General features: G+C 42.0%; 1 protein-coding gene across 13 annotated transcripts in view; it reads left to right on the top strand.

Annotated features, from left to right (window-relative positions):
• The window catches only part of AMOTL1 (angiomotin like 1), a 254,555-nt gene extending 242,473 nt beyond the window's left edge, over nucleotides 1–12,082 (top strand). For all 13 annotated transcript variants that reach the window (XM_069080086.1, XM_069080085.1, XM_069080083.1 and 10 more), the window contains 2 exons: nucleotides 3,864–4,157; nucleotides 6,072–12,082. In XM_069080086.1, coding sequence (XP_068936187.1) covers nucleotides 3,864–4,157; nucleotides 6,072–6,178 — 401 coding nt within the window. In that variant the 3' untranslated portion in view covers nucleotides 6,179–12,082. The remainder of the gene's footprint in view (nucleotides 1–3,863; nucleotides 4,158–6,071) is intronic.
• Nucleotides 12,083–12,311: the final 229 nt, after the last annotated feature.

Below are 12,311 nucleotides of genomic sequence, written 5' to 3'. Positions count from 1 at the left end.
ATGTACAAAAGATGGTAATATGTGCCTGCTAAATGCACCTACTATGTGCCAGGTGCTGTGGATACAACAAGTAGCAGAAACAATCCCTGCTTTCTAGGTGCTCCTCATCTAATGGGAAAAGAAACATATCAACAATTGCGTACAAACAGGAAAAATTAGAGGACAGACATTAGCATTAAGGGGGGCTGGGAGAGGCTTCTTAAAAGAAATGAGGCTTCAGCTGAGACTTGAAGGAAGCCAGTAGGTAAAGGCAAGCAGAAAGAGCATGGGGGATGGCCTGTGAAAATGCCTAGTGTCAGGAGATGGAGTGTCTTGTTGAATGAGAACTTGTGAGAGCAGGACAATTCAATGGAAAGAGATAGGAGGGCGGAAAACAGCATTTTAGGCCTATACTGGCCACTTATTGGATGACACTTTGGGTGAGTCACCTAACTTTGCTTCCTTTGTAATGGGACTAGTAACTGCCCAATGTATCTCACAGGTGAGGAGCAAAAGAAATAATAGATTTCAAAGTCTCCTGAAAAGGGAAATGTGCCAGAGGAATATGTGATTCTTCATCCTTTCCTGATGCCTTGCAGCCCTTTTGACCTTTAGCTGGCAGTTTCATGAGTTGATCTGACCCGATGTATTTCTGCACTCATAGCCAGGCTTCTGGTGGATGATTCTCCTGGTCCTTTGCTAGGCTGGTTTTTAGCGGACAGACATACAAGTCCATGGCTAGGTCCACACTCAAACACCTTCCCGTTTTGTGGGACCTGCCAGAGCTTGTACCGCCTTTGAGGTCACGGGGTTACCTTCGTACCACATTGAGGCAGGAGAGGAGGACATTTGTGGATGGTGAAATATTTGTTATTCCTTTTATGTAGGGCAGGGCTTCAGGGAGGCTTTGTGAATAGGCATTAATAAGCTCGTAGATGGAGCCAAAAGGTATGTTAGAGTTCATCTGATGCAGCTTCCTTATTTACAGAGCCAGAAATAAGGTTCAGGCAGGTTAGGTCCAATCCCCTCCAATCCAATAAGCATTTCTTAAGCACTTACGATGAACCAGACATTGTGCTAAGCACTGGGGAAAACAATTAATGAAAAGAAAGACAGTTATCATCCTTGCTGAGCTTAAAATCCCAAAGGGAAGACAGCATACAAAAGGAGACAGGAAAGTGGGGATGGGAGATGGGGATGGGACACTAGGGGGTACCCAGTGCAGAGCATCTTATTCCATGGAGTTAAAACCAAGCAGTAGCTGTCAGAGTGGTCTGAGAGTCCAGTGAGGTGACTTGTCCAAGGTCACACAGGTTGTAAATAGCAGACTTAAGATTCAAACTCATGTCCCATGACTCCCAAGTTTAGTGCTCTCCTCAGTGGAGTTCCTGGAAGAAATGCCTAAGGTTGGGGTTAAAAATTAGGGCTCAAGGAGGCCTAGAAATAGAGCTTTGCCATAAACACACTCCAAGACATCTTTTCCTTACAGAATTCCTCCACTCTCCCATGCTGAATTTACAAAGCAGCTGGGGTAGTGGGGTAAGATGGGGAGGGAAGTTCTCTAACAAATTTGACCTCCTTTGAAGATCCTCCTTGGGAGCAGACTTTGTGACCTGTGTGATATTTTCCGTTAGTATTGCAGACAGGGGTGGGGGGAGAGCGGGTGGGGATGGGGGTTCTAAACCCAGGAAACACTAGAGAATTCTGACTGCTTAGTGCCAGGGGGGTTAAGAACATAAGGGAATATGAAGAATAAGAAGTCTGATGATCAAAGCTACCCAGCCAGGATCTCTGTTTGAAGTCTCTCCACAGTCTTGTCTCAGCAGCCCCCCGCCCTCAAAGGAAATTGGCTTCAAAGAGGGTGTGTGGACAGCAGCTGTGCTCATCAAAGACCCCTTCCAGGGCAATTGTGCTCCTCCCCACAGATAGAGAAGCTTGCTGGAGACCCAAGGAAAGAGAGGCGTGATCAAGGACAGCTGGAAATGTGTAGAGAGGAGGCCATTCTGAAGTCAGTTTATGACATCTACCCACCAGGCCTTTATCTTCCTTCTGCCCTATCCTCTCCCCTTCCAACCTTCCAAGCATAGAATAGGGCTGCCACCAAAACAGATTCACCTGGAATCTCAGAGCTAGAAAGGATCTCAGAAGTCTTCTAGACTTAACCTTTGCCTGAACAAAATTCCCCTCTGCACTATCCCTGGACATGTGATCTCTATGTGAAAACCTTCAGTAAGAGGGGAACTCTTGCAGCCCATTCTTATTTTGACCAACTCTGATTGTTAGCAAGTTTTTCCTTGCAACAAATTTTGAGACTCTGAAACTTCAGGAAATGTTTCTGCCCCATTTCCTGTCTCTCCTTCCGATTTCTGCCTTCAATAATGACTAGGACACAGCCCAATATCTACTGCTGAATCAGGGCTCTGAGACACATATATTGATTGGCTTTATAAGGAGGTAGTTGGAAACCTCACAGCCTCCGATTCTGATTTGTGGAAGGGGCTCGGGCAAGCTTCCCAACTGTCCTGGCAAAACTGAGATACCGCTGGTTTGGGATGATTGAACAGAGCAAAATCTTGAGTAGGCTTCACTTCAGGCCAAGGGATACTTGTGTGTAGTTAAAGGAAATCTATGCATCCCTGTTTAGACTGCTTTGGGAAAGAAGATATGTAAACTTAGCTGATGTGGGTCTTTTATGAATTAGACAAAGTGACTTGGAGAGCATCGTGGTACCAGGGAAAGCACACTGACTCTGGATTTAAAGTGTTTGGGTTCAGATCCCTTTCTCAGGCTCTCTTAATGCTTGCTAGAGCCTTCCCTCTGTGATGAGGGCCACGTTATCCCTGTCTACATCTTGTTTTTACATTACTTGTTCATATTGTTCTCCCCCATTTGTCTGTGAACTCCTTGAGGGCCTCAGAGACTGTTTTTGCCTTTCTGTCTCAGCACTTAGCACTTAATAAATGCTTGTTGACTTGACTTTATTTGGTCTATTATTCGTATTCCCTGTGTGACCTTGGACTTAACCCTTGGGCCTCAGTTTCTCCATCTGTAAAATGAAGGGGTTGGACTAGATTGCCCCGAAGGTCCCTTCAAGTTCTAAATCTATGCTCCTATAATGAGTAGCACTTATTAGACTATGTATAAGCCCTAGCCCTTTTTGGAGATAGCTTTTCCTAAAATATACGTCTCCTACACTAAAAACTTTCACGGCTGACTGCTTTGAAAAATCAGCCCTTCTTTGAATATTTTTCTCAGGAGCCACCCATGTGCTCTTTGGTGCCCTGGCCTTAGGACAAGATCTTCACCAGCCCAGCTTTGCTTGGAAACATTTGCAGACCTTGATGTCTAGGATGACTCATTTCCCTTCTCCAACAGTTACAGCCTTAGGCCTGTCTGGGGGATATAGTCAAGGAAGGGAGGCTGACTCCTCATGAGCGCTGAGCAGTTTGCCCAATCCTAGATGTGCAGGGTGTCTCCATCCTGCTGGAGTTGGCCTGTTATTGCCCATTTTTCTTAACCTTCCTTCCCGCCCCAAGGTACCTCTTCTTCCTTCATCTCCTAACAAATCTGGCAAACCAGTCATTGACTTGAGAATGGTGAATAGCAATTTGCTTTTCAGCAAGGGTCTACATAAGGCCACAGAGTCACAGTATAGCCAAGGAATTGGCTATACTGGGGAGAATTTCAGAAATAGCAGCAGGCCAGTGGAGGAGATATTTTTAGACCACTGAACACATCACCTATGAGGGAGGCCAGCTTTCTTAAGACATTCACAGGCAGCAAACCCATTGTCTATGAACTTCAGCTAGCTAAGAAGGAAAATCTTGCCCTTGCTTAATGAAGAGACTCAAAATGCTGAAACATGTTTCTTTTTTCACTCTCAGGATTGCTATTAGGGAAAGAGCACCATGACCATGCTTCTACTCCCTTGCTGCCAACACCTCCTCCCCTGCCACCGCCAGCGGCTTCATCTCTGTCTCCAGCAGCTTCCATGGTGCTGGTAGGCAGCTCCCATGCCAAAACAGGAAGCAAAGACAGTAGCACTCAGACCGACAAGAGCTCTGAACCCTTCTGGTCCAGCATGGCTACTTTCCCTAGTCGTGGCAAACTGAGCACCACCCCTTCAAATAGCCCCATCTTGAAACACACAGGGGCCAAGGCGACTGGAGAAAAGTTGGGTGAGTATTTTACCACTTGTAGGACCTGGACTTTTCTATTTTTTTTTTTTTAAGCAATCGGGGTTAAGTAACTTGCTCAAGGTTACACAGCCAGTTATTTCTGGGTGTGGTGCTCAGTGTCTGAGCCCGAGATTCGATCTCCTGGTCATCCCAACACTGGAGCTGGTGCTCTTACTCGCTGAGCCACCTGGCTGCCCCTCGACCTGGACTTTTCTATGCAGTAAGGGCAGAGAGGGGGAAGCTTGGGTCAGGAGAGATCACAGGTAGGGAAGACATCTTGGCTTGGAGACTTCTGATACACAGTTTGTATTTAATTATTATTGAACTTAACTTCCTTTCTGAAGGATGAAAAGCAAAATTTCTTTGAGCATGAGGGCAAGAGTGGTGTAGTAGATAAAGTACTAGATTCAGAACCAGGAAGACCTAGGTTCAGATCCTGCGTCTGGCTCTGATACATACTGGCTATGTGAAACTGAGCAAAGCGCTTAAGCCCTCTAAGCTTAAAGGGGGCTGTAGGCCTGAGGTGTCATACACAGGATGTATGCAGCCTACAGCACTCCCACATAAATCCTAACCAAATTAAAATGTAGTTCTGATATGATTTCAATGTGTTAATAAATAAAAAAGCATAGTATATAAACATGTATGGTTTTCTAAGTCCAAATGTGGCCTGCAGGGGTCCTTATGTACTATATAGTGACCCTGGTTTCTATTAGAATTTGACACCCTCTAATTTGAAACTCTCTAAGACTATAACTTGCAGAGAGGGTACCAACCTACCTTGGTAGTGAGAATTTCCTCACCTGGGAGTCCTCCTACACCAGAGGTGTCAAACTTGCAACTCCATTAAGAACCAGGGAAATGTTTAACAAAATAAAAATGCAGTACAACATAGATAATGTTAGTTTATGGTTTTCTACATCTTTTTTTTAATTTTTTTTGGGGGGGTAGAAAGTAGGGCAATTGGGGTTAAGTGACTTACCCAAAGTCACACAACTAGTTTTTGTGTTACTTGTCTGAGGCCGGATTTGAACTTAGGTCCTCCTGACTCAAGAGCAGGTGCTCTATTCACTGTACCACCTAGCCGCCCCTATGGTTTTCTACATCAGTTTGCTGTGGGTGGGGATCAGTTTCTATCTGAGTTTGACATCATTATCCTGTTCCAATGAAATCATAGATCCAGTCCCTATCCCAGTGATGGGTTTAACATGTCTCCCTATGATGCTTGGAGCATAGCAGTTGATTCAGTTGTGGAGTTTGGAAAAGGCTTTTCCCAGAAGTGTGAGATTTTGTCATTAACATTTCCTAAATACTCAGTGGCTACAGAAGTATCCTATTCACTGTCAAAGCCAAGGGAAAGCTGCTTATTTGGATGTAAAGGGTGACTTTAATTTAGACCTTCTGGGTGGAGGTGGGTGGGATGGCAGTTTTTCATAGCTATAATTTGAGAAAAAATGAACTCTTATGTTTATAGAAAATATACTAATAGTGCTTTATTCTTGTTCTAAACAATAGGATCTTTTAGCTTTAAGGGATCCTTGCAGAAATCTGGCTCAAGATGCATGTGGGGGGGGGGGCGGGAGGTAATTTAAGGAGAAAGATGAACAGGTACAGTGAAAGGAACAAGAGTCGTGCTTAGATCCCATTTGTAAACTGGAGGGCATGTTAGGAAGGGTGTTCACAGGGCTAGGTTTCCTCCTTCCTTCCCCTCTCCCCTAAACATTCTTGATGATATTGAAAGGGTTTGGTTTTGAAGAAGGGCTTCTAAAGCCCTTTGAGGTTGGGTTTTTTTTTTCCTTTTTGATGAATGGGCTATTATCACACATATATATATATATATATATTTATATGTATGTATACATAAATGTGTATGTGTATATGGTTGTATGTATATCTTTCTCTTTCTTTTGGCAGAGACCTCTCCCAACCAGGGGAAGACTCCTGACAACAAAGGCCGAGTAAGCAGTTTGCTTCATAAACCCGAGTTTCCAGATGGAGAGATGATGGAAGTTCTCATCTAAGAGTTGCCCTCTTCCCCCAGGGAACTTCCCATGGAATTTTTATGCCCAAGAAAAGTGTTTTAGGGCAAAGAAAGGGGGATGGGAAAGAAGGGGGGGAGGGAAACCAGGAGGTTGGTGGGTGGGATTTTAAGAACAATTCAAAAGGATAGGGATTTCAGACTCTAAGAACATTTATTTTTAAAGATAGTTGGAATCAGGAGACCTACATGACTGAAGATGAATGAAAGTACTCTGGATTGTTGTAAAGCAAGGAAAAGTGGAAGATAATGTGGATTTGGAAAGGAAGTTAACAGAAAAGAGAAAGTAGCAGTTTTTAAGGTATAGAAAAAGATATCTCTTGGCAAGGATCTGTTCAGAACCATTCTCTGATTAAGAATGGTTAAGCTCCCAAATTGCTTTTCCTTTGAAAGCCCTGCATTCCTTTTTGCATATCTTTTATAACCCATTCTGATATATATATATATCAATCATCCCTGAACCCTCATCAGGGCTTCCCATGAAGGGTTATGAGCATGTCGGTGTAGGTGTGAGTAAGTACAATTCAATATCCACAGGGAGGTGGGGTATTGGAAAGGAATGGCAGGCCCTAAGCAATCCCTGGCCTGAGCCAGATTTCTAGGAGATTTGGACAACCTCTTCTTTCCCTCCTATTCTAGATTCAGCAGTGTCTTTCAAGGTCACATACTTGGGGTTTTGGAGCTCTCTCTACCCTAAGTTCATCCGTATTTATTCTTCGAATTAGGATTTCAAAGTGGTCTCATTATTCCTTCTGTGCTTAATAATGAACTAGTGGCTTTCTAAGACCGTATTCTAATTGTCTTGCTTCTCTCTTTACCCTATCTCCATACCCCTAGCTCATGTATGTGATAACTCATTCTGATGTGAAACTCTTGTTAAACTTCAATGAAGTAGGATATACCATTGATGATATGACTTTTTTCTTCAAGAGAAGGGCACTGCCTTTCTTCTGGCTTACCCAGTTCATTATTCAAATTTCTCTGGTTAAGAGGATAGGAAAAGGGAGTCTTTCACAAGAGGGCTTTAGTTAACCCAGCTCCTTCTATACCTCAGCGGCCACCTTGTTCAAGATTTCTTGTATTTGTGGGCCCATACATTCTCATACATATAGACTGATTCCTCATCTTCATGATTATTAATGAGCAGCAAATTCCTTGGTAGACTATAGCCTTTAGCTTCCCTCTGCCAAGAATGTGTTTGGTAAGATAGTAGCACATCTAGTAGGGGTGTTTCAATATTTATTCTTCTGGTCAGCTTTTCCTAGACAAGGCAGGGAGAACATTGAATGTAAAAATAGATGATATATTAAGTAGCCATTATTCCTCTTTCATTCTGGAATGGAAAGGGTCAGAGTGACATTGCACATTTATTTACTCTTAATTTGGTTTCCTTTAAAAGTTTATGAAGTTCCATTTCAGGAGAGAGTGAGCCTTGGTTTTAGAGCCCCCTCTCCAAAATAGCACCAAATCAGTCAATAAACAAGTATTTATTAAGCACCAAGTAAGAATTTCTTTACATTCTTATCACCCATGACCACTAACTTGACCACGGAAAAGTCATTTTTGCCTTCTTGGTCCTCAGTTTCCTTTTCTGTAAAACGAATGGGTTGAACTAAAGTTTTCTGCTCCCCAAATTTTGTCATTCTATCTCATTCATTCTACTTTTTTTCTTCCCATGGTCACCTAGGAAAAAATGAAATCTTGTGTGTGGTTTCACCTAATTGACTGCAAGAGATGAAATACCTTTGGAATTCCTCCCACTTGTCTGGTTCTTTTAAGGCGAGTCTTTGGAATTTAACTGATGTATGGATCTTAGCTTCCCCAGAGCGTGAGCTCACAACCTGAACAGATGAAAGTAATGAAAGAGTTTTCATCTGAACAGGAAGGAGAAAACCATTGGCTTTTGACCCAGAATGGACTTTTTTGGTCATATTTATTTGTTGAAACCTGCTCTTTGTTCATGTGACAAAGATCACAGAAGGCAGGTTGAAGATTAGGAGATGCCTGCTTCCATTAGTGGGCTCTCCTCATCTCTTTCATTATGAAATTCCAGGGTTTTAGGATGGGGTGGAGTATAGGTCAGAGGTAAGGGAGGCACAAAGTGAATGGAATGTCCCCATCCTCATCTCTGATTCAATTTACTAGCTCTTGTGACAGGATTAAGCTGATGGTAGCTACCTCTGAAGATACTGATCTCTAGCACCAATCAGTATTTAACAAGCACATGCCTGAAAGAAGGCAAGGGATTAATCCATGTGTTGTCACACCTGTAGTAACACAGAAAATTGGAATGAAAGTACAGAAATGAGGACCTTGAATTCTATTACTAGTTGCCATAGGTGAGAAATGTCCATTGATATCAGTAATAAAGAGGGTGCATAGCATTCCCTAACAAACAGTGTTAACAGAAGAATGTGCTCTTTGAAATTACTCCTGCATTGACCAGGACAGAGGATTTCCATCAACATGTTCAGCAGATTTAGGCCTTTATCATAGAACACCATTGTGAATGTTTTTGGGGTGGAGAATCCATGACATGCCAAGAGATGAATAAATTATTTCTACACATGCTGAAATACTGCTTTTAAAATTATTTCCTTGACAACTTTGAATGAATTAACGATGATGAAATCATGGCAAATTAGTGTGCATCTCTGGGCCTCAGTTTCTTCATCTGTCAAATTAGGAGATTGGACTAGATGATACCTTTCAACTCATCAAAAAACTTAACCTGTCCTGTAGTCAGTGTATGCAAAGGGTCTTCTAGAGGCTCTGCCAAATAGGGTACATTGGTAGAAAGTCCTCTAACACTAGATTTTTCAGCAGTGTCTAAAAGCAGAAGAGGTTCCCAACTGCCCCCACAAATAGAGAAGAGGCCTTCATTTCTTAACCTATCAAGAATTTCTTCTTTAATTTCCCCTCAGTTCTTGCCCTGTTAAACTTCCCACATGTTAGTTAACCAGAGTGCCAAGATTAGCCTATCTTGAATGTGCCTCCAGAGTGGGTCATCGTTCACCTCCTTCATTTGAGGAGCATTGACTTCTCTGCAGTGAAATGAAAGTTGATGAGCCCTTTTTCCTTAAAAGTAAGGCAGTGAGGGTCAGGAGTGAGCAGTCGCCATTGGGAGTATGGCAGCATTCTTGAACTCCATCAGGAGACTGGTTGCCAGAGTGGATTCCGGTCTTCACACAAAGAAGGTCTTATGGAGAGCCATGAAGGGGAGTTCTGAATCTCAGGAGCCAGGGAATAAAACCTCCTGAAGGCTAGCCCCACCCCACCCTTGAGTGGTTCCCAGGTAAGCTTCAGTGCCTCCATTTAAGCATCTGCATTCCTTGTGTCCAATCTCACCCCTGTTTATCATCAAGACTATGAGTACATACACCTGTGGTGGCCAAAACACAAACCCTTATGTTGAATCCTGATTGGATTCTGGTTGCCATGGAGATAACAGAGGGAGTTGAGGGAGAAGGGCTCATCTTTGGGTTCTTCAATGTAAACGCCCACCAGGAACCTAGAGATTCCTACTACAGCCCAATAATGTGTGTAAGGAGAGAGTGATGAAGGAGCAGCTAATGGAACAGTGGCCCAGAATGTCAGAGACGCCACCTTTACGTAGCAGAGAACTGTGCCAAGCCAAGAGATATGTTTTCCAGCACCACAGTTTTGTTCATTTTATGCGTTTATTTTTTGTCTGTACTGAAAAAAACATTTTTTTGTGTCACTCTTTGTGGTTTTGAACTTCTTATCAAAGGAGTGGTATGTCTATAGCAAGAGAATCCCATGGGCGTTCTTTCGTTTTTCTGGATAGACTGCGATATACATCTTCCTTCTTGTCAGTCCACCTCCTGTCTCCCAAACCTGAGGTGACTCAGTATATGTTTTGTAAACCTTTGTTTTCTTTATTCATGAAGAAATCTAAATGTTTCAAAGTGCGTGTGTGTTCAGTACGTGGACTGTTTAAAGTATTTGTATCTGCAAAAGTGTGGACTTCTTGGGAAATGGATTATTTAGCAAGTTACCAAGAAATGGTCAGCTGGGAGATGACAATGGTTTGCTTTTTAGTAAGTGGATTTCTTCAAAGAAATGGCAACAATGTTCCTTTTAAAAGTTTCTTTCTTTTTATAATAGTTGTACCCTTTTCTCTTCTAAATATTTAATGGTGTACATATACATGTATATATGTATGTAAGTGCATATATACAAGGGTTGACTATCAAGTGATGTGACTAAAAAAAAGTTATTTTTGGCAAATACACCAGACCTCATACATCCAAGTGAGTGATGGACCCTTTAAAGTCATCTGCTTGGGGCACAATACATTATTCCATGATACTGCCATTACTCAAAATGTACTTGAATCACGTCTTGCCTGGGATGTGCTTTTGAGTATCCTCAGTGCAGGCAAGTCTTCCCCTTTTAAAGGTAAATTTCATTTGATTATTTGGTGCCACACCTCTTGAAAAAAGTGGCTAATCAAGTTGGGTAAAACCAATTTTTTGGTGAAAATAAAGTTATAACTCCCAACACTGATTCCCTTTTCCACGAATCACAGAATCCCTGGATTGAAAGACCTCAGAGGTCACCTAGTCCTACTTTTACTTAAACAGAAATGCTCTCTATAGCAACCCGGTGAAGTGGTCATTCAGCTCTCACTTGAATGTCTCCAGTGATGGTGGACCTTGTTACTGCCCAGGGCAGCCACTATCATTTCTGGATAATTCTGTGTGCCTCAGGCAGTTTCTAGAATAAATTGTGATCTCAATCAGGGTGGTGAATTCCTGTACCGTGCTAATGAAAACTTTTTCATATTTATATAATGTAAAAAAAAAAAATTCTTGCCTCTGCCTTGAGTAACTCTTACCCATCGTCCCAAGGAATTGAAGTAAATTGTGGCCTGAAACTTAGTTCTGACAGCAGGGCCCAAAGAGGAGTTCCAAGAATGTTTTGATTAATAGTACCATTATTCAAGGAATACAGGAGGATAACACTCATTTGGATGTATGTGTTCCAGTATATTTGTTTGCTTTTTAATAAAAAGTTCCATCACTCTCATGATGTTCTGCATGTGTTTATATGTATATGCACACTCTGCAAGTATATGTGTATATTCATTAGTGCATTAATTCAGTAGATATTGAGCAAAACCGTGTTCTACGAAATGCATGTTGTTTTATAATACCATTGCAGTATGCTTTTGCTGTGGGATTTTGCTAGTTCGTAGAATTAAAAATACAGTTACATATAAATAAATATATTTGCAGCATTTTCTTCTAGAATCAGTGCAGAAAGTTTTGCTCTCCAGCGGCGTGTTTACAAACGATTTTGTCCCGAAATTTGTCTGCCTCGTAAACAACTATTTATTACAGAATGGAATGTAGGCAAATGTAAACCCCATTTACTGTTTGCAGATTTAGAGAAATACTCTTGGAGGTTCTCAGCATTTACAAATGAATTGAGGTGTTTTTCCCTTTTGGAAAGAGCGGTGGTTCATTCCCCATAGTTGGATGAGAGAGCAGAGTCTAGAGAAAGTATTGTGAGTTGGATGCTTCTCCCCACCTCCAGCAATGGTTACGCACAGCACCTGCCATTGTTATTCCTGCCTGCTTCATGTGTATGTGTCTTGGTGCTTTGTGAATTTGTGCTGTATTCATTCCAGGTGACATCGGTAACTGGTTGTAAAATATTGGCATGTGGTTATTGCTGGTCTGTATAGAATGGGGTGTACAGTATTGTACAGCCAGATGGGGATGTGTACATAGGGGGAAGTCCAAGAGTGTGATGTGTCCCCTGCAGCAAATATTGATATTGTTGGTCAGCCAAAGATTTTCCTATTCTTTGCTGCTTAAACTTGTGCCTTAATATGTATATAATAAATGGATTAAATGGTCTTTTTTCCCAGTGTTTTTTTTTTAATCTTCCCCCAAAGTAGTAGATAATCAGTATTTACTGACTCAGGGTACATTTCTCTTTTGGGGGACTGATATGATACTCTTTAACTTTTGGTTGGGAAAGGGGAAATATTGGACTTGTATTGTCAGCCTCGTTGTTATGGAGAATTCCCAACGAAGAAATTCCCTCTGCCAATGTAGGTTACTTCCTGCTCCATACTGCAAGGC

Source organism: Petaurus breviceps, unplaced genomic scaffold, assembly GCF_028583685.1.
Source record: "Petaurus breviceps papuanus isolate PSGF00001 unplaced genomic scaffold, PetGlider_PUasm1.0 91133, whole genome shotgun sequence".
In the NCBI taxonomy this organism is placed as follows: domain Eukaryota; kingdom Metazoa; phylum Chordata; class Mammalia; order Diprotodontia; family Petauridae; genus Petaurus; species Petaurus breviceps.
The sequence above is the reverse complement of the archived record's forward strand: the minus strand, read 5'-3'. Positions and strand labels throughout refer to the sequence as shown.